At 53.3% G+C, this 14,302-nt stretch overlaps 2 protein-coding genes across 2 annotated transcripts in view; one reads left to right on the top strand and one right to left on the bottom strand.

Annotated features, from left to right (window-relative positions):
* The window catches only part of Lsg1 (large 60S subunit nuclear export GTPase 1), a 27,860-nt gene extending 27,401 nt beyond the window's left edge, over positions 1 to 459 (bottom strand). The window contains exon 1 of the mRNA XM_005383186.2: positions 296 to 459. Coding sequence (XP_005383243.2) covers positions 296 to 394 — 99 coding nt within the window. The 5' untranslated portion in view covers positions 395 to 459. The remainder of the gene's footprint in view (positions 1 to 295) is intronic.
* Positions 460 to 10,801: 10,342 nt separating this feature from the next.
* On the top strand, positions 10,802 to 13,934 carry Fam43a (family with sequence similarity 43, member A). Its single transcript, XM_005383185.2, has one exon. It carries the CDS (start codon positions 11,724 to 11,726, stop codon positions 13,008 to 13,010), a length of 1,287 nt encoding a protein of 428 aa, XP_005383242.1. The 5' UTR covers positions 10,802 to 11,723; the 3' UTR covers positions 13,011 to 13,934.
* The last annotated feature ends 368 nt before the right edge of the window (positions 13,935 to 14,302 follow it).

Below are 14,302 nucleotides of genomic sequence, written 5' to 3'. Positions count from 1 at the left end.
AAAAAAAAAAAAAAAGACTTCTAGGACAAACGACAAACGTATCTTGGGTATTTTGGCATTTGTGACTCCATGTTTTCAACCCCGCCTCACCATCACACCAGTCTCGCCTTCAAGCCTCTACCTCTGTGCCCTGCGTCTCGCTAGGACGCGCTGCCCGGCCACGAGGAAACTCCTACGCAATCTGCAAAACGCGTCACTTGTGGAATTTTTCCCTGTGACTTTTCACCTCACGTTTTGTAGCACTCCAACTCTCCAAACTAGACAGAAATAAGAAAGATACCACGGTCTGTCTCACCCAGGAGTCGGTGTGACGGTGGCCACGACTCCGCTGAGTCTGGTGGCGGATAAGGGCCCGGCCCAAGGACCCGCTACCCCGCACCTTCCTCCGGCCCATAGCAACCCCGGCGTGTGGCACAAGCCCTCGCTCCTCCGCGCGTGCAGCTTCCCGTGTTCCAGGCCCTCCTCCAGGAAGTGACGTAAGCAAGCCCAAGTAGGTTAGACCAGAGGGCGACAGGAAAGGGAAAGACGTACTCCAGAGTGCTCTCTGCATATCTCGAGTTTGCCAGTATCATAGGAAAAAAATGTAAAAATGATTCCTGGAACTTTACTGTAGACACCCCTACGAATGTTTCAATTTGGATAGAATGATTGCGTTAAGAAAATGGTACGTCCCAGATTTGTTCTTCAGTCTCTAGCGTCCGTCGGGAAACTAAGACAGCTAAAATATATGGCCGTTCATATTTATACAATTAGCCCCGCCTTCCAACTTTTTTGTCCAATGCCAGTGTCGCTCTGGCGGGAGGTGGGCGGGACTTCCTGGAGGGTCTTTTTTTTTTTTTTTCCTCCCCCACCATCTGGTGTACCAGTCCCAACAAGGGGATGCGTATAGCTAACTCAGCAGCTGAATCTTGCTTTGTTTTCTCCAGGAGCAAACTGGGAAGAAAAGTACCCCTTTAGTGGGAGTTCCAGATGGAAAACTGAATTATTATCTCGCGGGCTTGGCAAGATTGTAAGGAAAGCCGACAAGGTCTGACTTTTGACTTATTTCAAATAAAAAATGTTTGTAAATTCCAGTTAATATTGCATCAACATCTCCTATAATTAAAATGAAAGGGAGCAGCCGGTCATGATGGCGCACGCCTGTAATCCCAGCGCTCATGAAGCTGAGGCGGGAGGATCGCAGTGAGTTCAAGGCCAGCCTGGGTTACACCGTGAGTTCAAGACCAGCCTGGACTACACAGCGAGACCCTGTCTCAAAAAACTGAGGGGTGGGCGTGGGGACGGGGTTAGGGGAGGAAAACAGCAAGCTGGCTCCACTCTTAGAGGACTGGGCTTTTGTTCTCACTTTATCAGCTGGGTTTCCTATAATGCCAATATGAAAAGTCAGATTAGGGTCACGTGTGCTGGTAAAACATAGTCTCAATCCAGAGAACCCTCTCTGTTGTGATCTCACAGAGGGAAGCAATTTTCCTAAATTATAGATCCAAGTTTATGCAGAGTCAGAATTCAACCTGCCTTGTTGCTAACCTGATATCCCTGGGGGCTCTGGGAAGGAGGATTGTTAGCATGAATTTTATGCAGTTTTTTTTGTTTGTTTGTTTTTTTCCGGTACGGGCAATCGACCTCACGACCTTGCGCTTGCCAGGCAGGCGCTGTGCGGCTGAACTAAACCCCCAGCCCCTAGCATGAATTTTAGAAGTTAAGGTAATGGGTGTGTTAACTGGCTTGATTTAGCTCTTGCACATTTATAACGTTGAAACATAACATGTACATGATGAATATGTATAATTTTTACTTGTCCATTAAAATTAATTAAAAGTTAAGGACCAAGAAGCCATGTAATATAGTTTCTCTCAAAACTTAATGTGCACTTAAAACCCCTAGAATCTCAGTGGGAACATTGTAATGCAGAAGGCCTGAGGTGAGACCTGGGCTTTGGTTTCTTCTTTTGTTTGTTTGGTTTGGTTTTTTGGAGACAGGGTCTTGCTGTGTAATTACAGCTGTGCTTCAACTCCCCCTATAGCCCAGGCTGGCCTTGAACTTGTAACAAGAGAACCTCCTGCCTCAGCTCCCCAGGTGCTGGGATTACAGACGGGTATGGGGCTTGGTTTCTGATACACTCTGGGGAACACAGTTGTAGGAAGAGCCCACTCCCTGCTGGTGCAGCTGCAGACGTGGAAGTGACCGGCTAGGGGTCAGTCATGGCAAGTTAGCAGCAGGCAGAGTTGAACAACACCATGCCCCCATCTTTGGATTCCCTACCAGGCCCCCATGTGCTGCAACTCGACGGGCTCTTGCCTACCTGAAGTGAACTCTAGGCAGCTCGCCAAGGATAGCTGACAAGCCCTTTGGTAGTTGGCAAGGCTTCTGGAAGGCAGTGCTCACAGGCCAGCAAAGGAATGTACTGGAGCATGCATAATCTCCCATTTCCCAGTGGACGAGCATATGTCTAATATCTCTGAAAAAGCCAGATGTGGTGGCACATGCCTATCATCCCAGCCCTCAGGAGGCTGAGGCAGGAGGATTGCCGAGTTCCATGCCATCCTGGGCTACATAGTGAGTTCAAGACCAGACTGAATTACGTAATGAGACCCTGTCTGAAAAACAAAAGACAAACAAATAAGCAATAAATAAATATAATCTCCAGAACGATATCACAAAGACACATGGAATAGGAGTAGTCATAGCTTCTGGTGTTCTCCAGAGCTGGGTGGTGAGAGATCATGCTGACCCATGGTAAGGTTATGTGGGTTCACAATTTAATACCAGTAGATGATCTAGAGACCCTGCCGCCTCACAGAGCTCAGCCAGTAACTTGAGGCTTCCCCCTCAAATCTCTCCCAGATTTCACACTTCCAGGGATGATGAGGGAGCAAACACTTTGAATTTCTGCTGTCATTTTTCTAAGAGCTCCAAAAAATACTGATCAAGTAGACCAAAGTGATAATGTAATCAAGACTCATGGAGCGTCGGTAGGACACTGACACCAGTAGCAAATCTTCCTGGTTGACAAATAAGCAAAGCACTGATTATTCTAACACTTGTGCAAGACATTAATCAAAGAACTGAGTTTCAAGATTTTTATGTGGCCAACGGGGTTAATAATGATCGCCATAATTCCTATCCTGAAGAAACAGGAAAGAAGATAATACTGCTAGATCATTGCTCAGTAGTTAGTGGGGGTACCAAGTTTTTTTTTTTTTGAGACGGGGGTCTTTGTCGTGCAGGCTTTAAATTCAACCATGTAGCCCGGGCTGCCCTCAGATTCGTGTTGATCCTCCTGCCTGTGCTTCCTGAGTGCTAGGATCACAGGTATGCACTGCCCACACCCAGCTCCGTTAGGGGACTAATTGGACAGATTTTCCCCATCCCCTGAGCAGGCAGGGGAGCGTCCAGATGGATAACTGTTCAGCGAGGAGGGCAGAGAGGAAAGCAATTGCTGGTGAGACAAGGTCATGCGACCCAGACCTGGAGGAGTGAGGTCAGCTGAGGAAGGAGTGGTGGTCGTGGGGATGAGGGGTTGAGCCTGAGACTGGCTGGAGCCCGACACTGGCTGGTGCCTGACTGAGGGGCTGCAGAGATGAATCATCCCGGGTCCCAGCAGAAGTGATTCTACCCACGCTTCGGGGAACAGCACAACCCGGCCAATCCCCAGCCATCGTGTTGCACCCAGGCTGGCGTCTACAAGACTGGCCCGAGCCTCCTGGGCCCCACAGTGCTGGTCCTGTTATTATAGACGGCAGCGTTAGGGAGGAATATTACAGGGAGTCAGGGCAGGAGATAACACCCTGAAACTGGCTGGACACGATCTGAATGAGACTAAAGTCACAAAGGCCAGGTTTGCATACTTCCCTAAGGGATAATTGGAGGTTTGAGATTGTTGGTACCACTCTTTTGAGATTCCCGTATAAAGAAACCATTATCTCATTAGGGGTGGCCCATTCCCTCCCACCCCCTAGGACTGAAGACAAGACTAAGGACTACAGATTATCAGCCAGGGTTAATGATGTCATCCATACGTCCTTGCTACTAATGGATCCATCTTAGCCAGGTGGCTATACTTGTAATCTTCCTTTGATTTTGGAGACAGAGTCTTGCTATGCAGTTCAGGCTGGCCTTGGACTCACTTTGTAGCCCAGGCTGGGCTCGAACTCGCAACAATCCTCAGCCTCCCCAGTGCTGGAATTATAGGCGTGCGCCCCCATGCCTGGCTCATACTTGTAGTCTTATTGATTGATTATACCACGTTGTATCCACCTCGTGATTTTGCTCTATAAAACTTTCTCAGAGAAGTGAGCTTGTTGGCAACCCCTTTGGGACCCCTCCCGGTCTCAGGAGCTGGTTCTATTCCCCATTCCTACCCCCGAATAAATTTTCCTACTCTTAACCTCCACTGTTCCTTAGCATTCATTCTTTTTTTGTTGTTTGTTTTTTGTTTTTCTCCGGTACCGGGAATCGAACTCATGACCTTGCGCTTGCCAGGCAGGCGCTGTACTGCTGAGCTAAATCCCCAGCCCCAGCATTCATTTTTTGATTTCTGGAAACTTGAATTTGATGCCTCTGCCATCTAACAGGTTGGGAGTTAAGTTTTATCCCTCTAGCAGTGTCAGGGAAGCCAGGATTCTCTGAACATTTGACCCCTGAAGGAGCGGCATTGGTTTGGGGAGTGGATGCCTTGTATGGATCCGGTTCCTGGGTAGCAGCCCACGGAGGGTTCCTCATTCACAGAACTGTGCGATGCTTGCTTTACTTCTGAACAGTTATGAGCCCTGAAACACACACCCAGGAGCAAACCTCGGAGGAGCTCTCTGCAGTCCTACTCTAGGAGCCTGGGCTGTGCAAACAGATGGAGCAGTTGGTGGGTTTCTGTTCTGGTGTACATTTCACTCCTTGGCCAACAACGAGTCAGATCGCAGAAAAATGATTCCAAGGCCAGCTGTCTCCCTCGCCTTTCATTCTCTACAGCGCCCCCTTCTGCAAAGACATTGAGGCACTTCGCATGAGACTGACAGTTGTGAAAATAGAAGTTTGACCATTTCTGCGGTGCTTTTGAATCAGTAGGGAAACGCTCTTCAGTTGTCTTCTATCAGTTTATCTTCGTTGCCTGATGTAGTGACCCATGTCTGTAATAACAACACTCAGGAGGCTGAGGCAGGAGGATCATGTTTGAGACCAGCCTGGGCTACAACGTGAGCTCAAAGACAGCCTGAACTGCATAGTGAGACCCTGTCTCAAAAAGACAAAAACAAAAACAAAAAAAAAGTGAAGCAGAGTAAAGGAAGCTAGAAGTGGGGTTCATAGTCATCAATTCTGAAACCTGCAAAGAGAAAGTAGCAGGCTCATTTTAGCTTTTTTTGTTGTTTGTCTTTTTGAGACAGAGTCTCACTATGCAGTTCAGGCTGGCCTTGAGCTCACTTTGTAGCCCAGGCTGGTCTCGAACTCACAATAATCCTCTTGCCTCAGCCTCCCAAGTGCTGGGATTATAGGTGTGTACCACCATACCTGGCAATTAGGCTCATTTTGTAGAGTCATTTATTCACTCAATCCATCCATTCGTCTGTCTGTCCGTCTGTCCGTCCATCCATCCATCCATCCATCCATCCCTTCATTCATTCAGCATGATGCTCTGGCAATTCAGCATTGACTGGACTCCCTGGCCTGATGAATTTCCATTTCAGTGGCTGTCAACTGGGATAACAGCTCAAATCAGCAACAAAGCCCTGCACTACACCCCTGAGCCGGCACTGCTCCTCCATGAGGGTGTTCTGAGCACAAAGTCTCTGAATGTGAGTCCCCTCTTAGACCGCTCTATGTCAGTAAGCATCAGCTCTTCAGCCATGTGGGGGTGGGATGCAGAACCGTGTCGTCTGAGGCAAAGGTGATGGAGGTGTGACAGGCCTGAGGAGGGGGACACCGAGGGTCACAGGGGCCACTGCCACTTATATGAAGCAGTGTCGTACGGTCGGGAGGAAGATGGTTCCAAGTGAACTCGAGGCAGCAGAACCAGAACGTGGCAGAGACGCAGTTGTAATTTAGGTCCTGTTGGTTGGAATCTCACTGCCATGAGCGTGGGTCCAAGGTGGAGCATGTGGCTTTGGAAGGCAGTGAGATCCCCGCACAGGAGGTGCTCGAGCAAAGGCTGACAAACCTCAGGGTGTTCCACGGTGCATTCACGCCTCACAGCGGGTATCGGGCAGATGACCACTGAAGTGCTTGGCAGACTCAACTGACCCTGGCAGGCTCCCTTCTTCGTGCTGCCCTGTGTATACCCAGTGTCTGAGGTCACAGGGGTCAGCAGCTCTGGAGTCCTCTTTCTTGAGTGTCTTTATGAGGTGTGATAAAAATTATGGTAAATTCTGCTGCCGAGCGCCGTCCAACAGAAAGGCAGCTCATAAAAACATGACATTGTGTCCTGGTCCACCTTAGTTACCGGATCTGGCACCGTGTGACTTCTGGCTTTTCTCCAAAGTCAGAATGAGTGAATTCAGAACACGACAGCCGCGATGGTACCACTAACGACGCTCAGGAAAGAGGGCGCCAGGGCTGTTTCAGAAAGTGGCAAGAACATGGGGTAATTGTGTTCAAATGGAGGAGGAGAATTTTGAGGGGGATTCACGGCAATGTGTCATTTATTGCAATAAATTTAAAAAATGTAAACACTTTCACTGTTGCTTTTGATCCCAGCAGGTGAGTAAGGCACTGGTTTCTCTCTGCTTGGCTTCTGTCTAGCATTGCTTTTTTTTTTTTTTTTTTTTTTTAGGAATTGAACTCAGGACCTTGTGCTTGCAGGTTGGCGCTGCACCGTTGAGCTATATCCCCGGCCCCTAGCACTGCATTTCTGCTGGGTCCCACCTTCCTGCAAGCAGCCCTGGGAGGGGCGGGCGCCATGACAAGAGGCACAAGGAAAACCTTCCTGGGGACACAGGCCACAGGGTCCCCTCCAGAGCTTGTGGCTTTCTGACCTTGCTCCTCTGTCCCTTGCTCACTCCTGCTCCTTCCTGCCATAGCCTTTGTCTTGGATTCAAACAGAGGCGTTCAAGTCCGAACTCCCGGCACACGTGGACGTGCCCTTATTTGGGCAATGTTTCTGTGGATGTCATGAAGGGAAGGAAAGAATCTACGGATTGGAGCGGGCCCTGGTTCAAGGGCTGCTGTCCTTGTGAGACTGGACACCGTGGCTCCACACAGAGGACACAGAGAGACGCCACACACGACCATCATGGCAGAGCGTGGGTTGACACGTTGGGTAGCCACCAGACACCAGAAGAGACAAGGAAGGCGGCATCCTTCTCTGGCTCCCACAATGCTGAGAGGATGTATTTCTGGGCCACCCCATTGAAGGTTGTTCCTCTGGCAGCCCCAGGAAATGACGACAGCTTCCTGCTGTCCTTACAACCGGAAGAACATCAGCTCAGCCGAGAGTGGGAGGCAGGGCCGAGAGCCTCTGAGACTCAGCCTGGCCATGCCCCGCCTGCCCGGGCAGGCCTGGGAGGGGCCCTGGCAGGCTCAGTCAGAAAGAGCATGGGTTTGGGGGACCTGAGGACAGTTTCCTCCCTGCTGCAGGCCCCGTCCTCTCCCTCTGTAAAATGCAGACACTGGCACAGGCTCCCTTGACACTGCGTCTGCCACGCACAGGTTCTGCGGGCCAGCCAGGTTATCCTGCAGCCCACACTCTAGCAGCCCATGCCTGGTTCTAGCAGCCTGTGTCTGCCATCGTCCCATCACTGTGAAAATACCCACACGGTTCATGCTTGTTCTGCAGACATTGACCCTACATTGACATGGTGCCAGGTATCATGCTAGCAGTGGTGACACAACAGGGAATAAATAGCATCCCTGCCCCCCAGGAGCACACAGTCTAGCAGGGGAACAGGGAGTTAAGGCTCTTAAAAGTGAGTTGGAGGAGCCTAGTGTGGTGGTGTGCACCTGTCATCCTGGCACTCAGAGGCTGAGGCAGGAGGATTGCCATGAGTTCCAGGCCAAACCTGGGCTACACAGGGAGTTCAGGGCCAGCCTGAATGACATAGGGAGACTCTGTCTCAAAAACGAACAAAAAATACATATTTGATTTAACTCAATACCAAATGTGCATCTCAGTGCTGAAAACCCACACATGGCTGGTGACCGCCCTACTAGCTGCACGAGCCAGAGTGCACTGCCCTCTCTGTGCAACTGGCACTCATTGGAGGCTGTGCCCAATGACGCGCCTTCTCGACCATGTATTTTGGTTTTTCGTGACAGGGTCTCCCTATGTAATTCAGGTTACGCTTGAACTCTCAGCTATCCTTCTGCCTCAGCCTCCTAAGTGCAGGGGTCGCAGGTGTCCGCCAGCATGCCTGGCTGGGCCTGTGTTTCTAAGCCAGCCCCTCTCCACTGCTAACGCTGCCTCCTTGCCTCGGGGCCTTATCTCTGCCCGATCTTTTATTAGTCGTTTGTTGATTATCTGCCTCACCTTTGCCTGTAAATCCCACGAAGGCAAACACCTGTCTTTTTTACTGCTCTCCCCGCCCCTCCGGCGCTGCAACTATGTCACACCCGAGGACTCTCAGCAAATATTTGTGGAAACCTCTGAAGGTTCCAGATTCCTCATTTGTCACCTCTGAAGTTGACGTCCATTCCGTGGGACGTTGGGGGAGGGCGGTGGAGAGGGAGAAGCCGCCCCAGAGCCCTTGTGGCATGAAAGGTTGACCTCAATACCAGCCTGTGGGCGGGACTCCTGAGGTCACAGCGTTTCCTTCCACCGGTGACTTGGCTGTCTGTCCATCCAACCACTGGCCTGGCTGGTTTTATGGGAAGCCATCCCACCGAGCGGCGCTTCTGTGTGCTACCACTAGATGGCGCCGCGTCACAAAAAGTAGTCACCGTGTGGGCGGTTTCCCAGCTGATTTTGCAGCGGTCCTGTGCAGCGCTGCCCCAGTCTCTGATCTCCGAGCTGGCGTCCTCAGGAGCTCTCAGCGGGGGTGGTCAGGCGGGTCCCAGAGACCGCCTGGCCCGGGCGGGGTGGAGACAGCCAGGCTCCGCTCCTGGGTCTCAGCACAGGTCTGGGCCGTGAGTCACGGCCGGGTGTTCACATTCGCCTAGAACCTGCTGCTCCCCGAGGTTGAAGTAAGCTTATTAAAGAGGCAGCTGAGGCGTGACACAGAGTGGCGGCGGCGACCGGGGCTGTGCATCTGCGACTCTGTCCTCCCTCCTGGCCCTGGGTCGGTCAGGCCATTCCCACCTTCAGAAAGCAGAGGCTCGGAAATCCATTAGCCGGGAACCTTCAGCTTTGATGGGGAAACTTCCTCCTTTTATTGTTGTAGCTTTAAACTCCATCCTCCCCTGTACGTGCACATGCATTTTCAACGCTTCTGTGATTTTGCTGTCCTTTATACCCAGAAAGCCCAGCAGACCTTCTGCTTTGGGGAAATTCTGTTCACCCTTCAAATGTCACTACTGCCAGGAACTCTTTTCCGCTTTCCTCAGCCACGACCAACTTTTTCTTTTCGAAGTTTCTCATAGTAGTTTTGGGTCTTTCTCATAGCATGTAGCCCACTCTGTCTTCCTCCTCCCTCCTTCCTCTCTTCATCTTCTCCTTCTTTTGAGACAAGGTGTCACTATGTAGCTGAGGCTGGTCTGAAACTCGCAGTGATCCTCCTGCCTCAGCCTCCTGGGTTCTGGGATTATAGGCGTGCCCCACGCCTGGCCTTGAAGTCCTTGTGCTCAGCCTGAGCAGAACATAGAGGCAGGCAGGCAGCTTCACGAGCCCGGCAATGAGCTACCCAAGGACATCGCCCAGTTGGCACGGAAAGCAGCGTGATTAATGCAATCAGCACTCCCATGGGAGGGTGGCCAGGCATTGTCTGACACTCAAATAAAACATGCCATTTGCATTTTACTAGGAATGCTCATCCCAAATTTGCCAGTGATATAACAAAACCGAGTTCCAGGCCTGCCCAAGTAAACTGAGGTCTCCACACACACAGCAGCACCTAGAACTGTGTTTATCTCAGGAAACTCCACTCCGAGGGTTCACAGCACGAGTATTGCTGGGGGCTTGGGACCTGGGAGCACCTCGTTTATTGACTCTCAACAGCAACGTGTCTTTCAATCCTCTCAGCGCTCACTTTTCACTACCTGCTATTGACTTGTGGGTAACAGGCTCCAACATGGTCAAAGATACGTCTTCATCACTCTGCTTGGTTTTTTTGTTTGTTTTGTTTTTTTCTGAGACAGGGTCTCACTATGAAGTCCAGGCTGGCCTTGACTTCACTATGTAACCCAAGCTGGCCTTAAACTCTGGTGATTCTCCTGCCTCAGCCTGCCAAGTGCTGGGATTAAGGGGCATGCAACCCCACGACCAATTTGCTTTCTTTAATAGAATCTAATTCTGAAAATAATATTCTATACTACCCAGGGATTCTTGGAGCTGAGCGGCCCCACAAGAAAAACAATCACTATTTGTCCAACCTTTCTGCACTGGAAATGACAGTCTACAACCTCACCTTCTGCCGCCTCCCCCAGAAGTTTCGATCTAGGCGTACATTTATTCAGGGAGTTGCTATTCAGCTTTGGGGGTGGAGTGTTAGAGCGCAAGTTCCTTTTGGTGCGGGGTAATCCTAGATCTTCGTAGTTGCTGTAGATAAAAGAAATGCTGGTACATTTAGGATTTAATTGTAGGATTGGATTGGTCTCTTTCTGCCCTCGACCAAGGGCTGCAACCAGGTCCCTTTAAGAGACCAGAAATCCGTCGGGCGTCGCGGTCCGGAGCGGAGCCTCTCCTCTGCTCCTCCCCTGTCCGCGCGCACGAATGGTTCGCGCCGGCCTATATTTACCCGAGCTCTAGCTCCCGGACGGCAAGGATGTGAGGCTGGCGAGCCGGCTACCGCGCGCAGGATCGGACCCGGCGCGCTGCAAGGACGGGCCGTCAACCCAGGAGAGCCGGGAGCGGAGCGCGGCGTCCCCGGGAGCGGAGCCATGAGGTAGCGGAGTCCCCGAGCCGATGTGCGCGCGCTCCGCCCTCGGAGCCCCGCGCTGCCCCGGCGGCGCCGGCCGGGACAGTGAGCTCCGGCCCGAGCGGGATGCAGTGAGCGGCGAGGTCGCTGCGCGGGGCCCGCGGGCCGCCCGGACTCCGACACCCTCAGCTAGCTGCTGATCTTGGGACCTGCCCGGCAGCGGCCCCCACTCTCCAGCGACCCTTGGGGGTGGGGAGCTTGGCCCCGGGGCGGGCTGTTACAGAGTCCCCGAGGCTCCGGGCCGGGGCCCGAGTGCCGGATGCGGGGCTCGATCGCCGTCTCTGGAGAGTTCCTGCGTCTCGGCGCCCCATCCTGGCTGCGCGGCGCGGACGCCCCGTATTTATCCAGACGGGCGCATCTGGTTTTTTTCGGAGACATTTTCCACTCCACTTTCCTTCCCTTTTTTTCTCGTGTTGTTGCTCGCCTGAGACTTTTGCCTTCGTCCTTATCTAGACTAGGGTGACTGTGTTGCGCGCGCGCCCCCGCACCCCCATCCCCCTTTGCGCACTCGAAGCTAAATATTTTCTCTTCTCTTTAAAATTGAACTCCACCCCCTGCGGGGTGCCCAAGTACTCTCAGTCCTCCTCTGCCTGCCCCCCAGGGCCGCTCCCAGCAGAGTTTTATTTTTCAGTCTTGCCCAGGCCAAGTTCGGCTGGGGCTGGTGCCTCTGCGGGGCCCACACTGCGCGCTCGGCCGCGCCACCCAGCCGCGCCGGGGCGCCCTCCGGAGATGCTGCCGTGGAAGAGGCACAAGTTCGAGCTGCTGGCCGAGGCGCCGCCGCGGCAGGCGTCCAAGCCCAAGGGCTACGCCGTGAGCCTGCATTACTCTGCGCTCAGCTCGCTAGCGCGCGCCTGCCCCGAAGGCGCGCTCAGCCGCGTGGGCAGCATGTTCCGCTCCAAGCGCAAGAAGCTGCACATCACCAGCGAGGACCCCACGTACACTGTGCTCTACCTGGGCAACGCCACCACCATCCAGGCGCGCGGCGACGGCTGCACCGACCTGGCGGTGGGCAAGATCTGGAGCAAGAGCGAGGCTGGCCGCCAGGGCACGAAGATGAAGCTGACGGTGAGCGCGCAAGGGATCCGCATGGTGCACGCGGAGGAGCGCGCGCTGCGCCGCCCGGGCCACCTCTACCTGCTGCACCGCGTTACCTACTGCGTGGCCGACGCGCGCCTGCCCAAGGTTTTTGCCTGGGTGTACCGGCACGAGCTGAAGCACAAGGCGGTGATGCTGCGCTGTCACGCCGTGCTGGTGTCCAAGCCCGAGAAGGCGCAGGCCATGGCCTTGCTGCTGTACCAGACGTCAGCCAATGCGCTGGCGGAGTTTAAGCGCCTCAAGCGGCGGGACGACGCGCGCCACCAGCAGCAGGAGCTGGTCGGGGCGCACACCATCCCGCTGGTGCCGCTGCGCAAGCTGCTGCTGCACGGACCCTGCTGCTACAAACCCCCGGTGGAGCGCAGCCGCAGCGCCCCCAAGTTGGGCTCCATCACCGAGGACCTGCTCGGCGAGCAGCAAGAGCAGGAGGAAGAGGAGGAGGAGGAGCAGCAGCAGCACCTGGAAGGCTGCCTGGAAGAGGAGGACGAGGAGGAGAACGAGGAGGAGGAGGAGGATCGCGCGAGGCAGCTGGACCCAGTGCAGGAGCAGGGCGAGGAGCAGAGCACGCTGGTGGTGGCCATGCACTTGGAGTGCGGGGACTTGCTGGACACAGTGCAGAACGGCCGCGAGGAGGCGCTGGGCGGCGGGGCCGGGACACCAACTCCGCTGCGGGAGGACGGTGCCTCCTCGGATATAAAGGCCCAGCTGTCGCAGCTGATTAGTGACCTGGGAGAGCTCAGCATTGGCAACGACGTGCGCACCCTGCAGGCGGACTTGCGTGTAACGCGCCTGCTGTCGGGCGAGAGCACGGGCAGCGAGAGCTCCATCGAGGGCGGGGACACCTCAGCCACTGCGGGGAGCCCGGTTGGCCCCACTGGTAGCAGTGCCAGCCCCAGCCCCGACACGCCCTACTCGGGCTGAGCGTCCAGCGGACTCTGCCGTGCGCTCCCCGCACCTGATAGGGACTCCCCAGCCGTGGTCCCAACAACCTCCCTCTCCCCTACCCGCCCCGGAAAGGGGAAATGGGGAGGGGGCGCATCCCTTACGGGGGTGGGCCCCAGGACTGGAGTTCCCCATGGTTGCTTCCTTCCCAACCTGCGACCTCAGCACTCTGGCTGCTCCCTTTGAGGCGGCTCAGATTGGTCGTGGGGATGGGGGCACATGCAAGAGAAAACCCTAAAAGTAGAGGGAAGTCATATGGGGTGGGGAGGAGAAGCCGCCCAGGGATTGGAAAAGTCCGGCCAGGCAGCCAGTTTCCTGTTTGTGAGGCGCTGGGCCGAAGAGGGGGCGGGGTTTAACTTCTTCCGACCCCCTCCCAGGGAGCCACTTTGCACTGTCATTGACGCGTACTTTAAAAAGTCGTGGTCACAACGTCACGGCTTCAATACCACCCCAATTCCCAGTTCTTTTTGGTGTATGACTTGGACTGTTTATCTCAGACTCAGACTCTTGAAAATCTGCCAAATTCCTCAAATAATTGTTTGGGGGGTGGGTTATGAAGGAAAGTTGCATCTTGTTTACAGTTAAGGACATCTAATATCTTTTAAAAAGGAGTTTTCCTGTAGAAACACACACCTTCCTCCTGCCCCAAAGATCTCACTCTGTGATGCTGTGTAAAATATTTTTGCACTGTTGTGAAATATTTTTGACTTTTCTTTTGTACATAACTGTGTTCTCAGAGCTGAATGTTTATATCTCTTTTGCTGTGCAAAAGAAACATGTACAATGTTGTTCAGTTGTATATACGGAAATGTGGATAAAACATTTTGTTATTTTTTGAGTAGCATGGTTCTGGTTCTGTGGGCATGCCGGTGGGGGCCACAATAAAGAGGAAAATGTCACACAGCAGGTGAGTGTGTGGAGCTGCTGCCCAGGGTGTGTGGCGTGGAGGTGGCTGAGGGACAAGGGTATCCAGCCCCAGGACAGTGGTGGAATTGGCCACTGTCCCGGGCCTTCCTGGACTGCTCAACTGTGGGTGCAGTGTCCCCGAGTGTGTTCCATGTTGTTCACTTAGTGAGTTGTATGTGTGTGAACTTTCTCTGGTCTTTTTGATTTATTTTATTTTATTTTATTTTATTTTTTTTTTGTCTTTTTGAGACAGGGTCTCGCTGTGCAGTTCAGGCTGGCCTGGAGCTCATTTTGTAGCCCAGGTTGGTCTTGAACTTGCAATGGTCCTCCTGCCTCAGCCTCCCAAGTGCTGGGATTACAGCAGG

This window comes from Chinchilla lanigera, unplaced genomic scaffold, assembly GCF_000276665.1.
Source record: "Chinchilla lanigera isolate Chin_1 unplaced genomic scaffold, ChiLan1.0 scaffold00019, whole genome shotgun sequence".
In the NCBI taxonomy this organism is placed as follows: Eukaryota; Metazoa; Chordata; class Mammalia; order Rodentia; family Chinchillidae; genus Chinchilla; species Chinchilla lanigera.
This window is presented reverse-complemented; position numbering and strand designations above follow the sequence as displayed.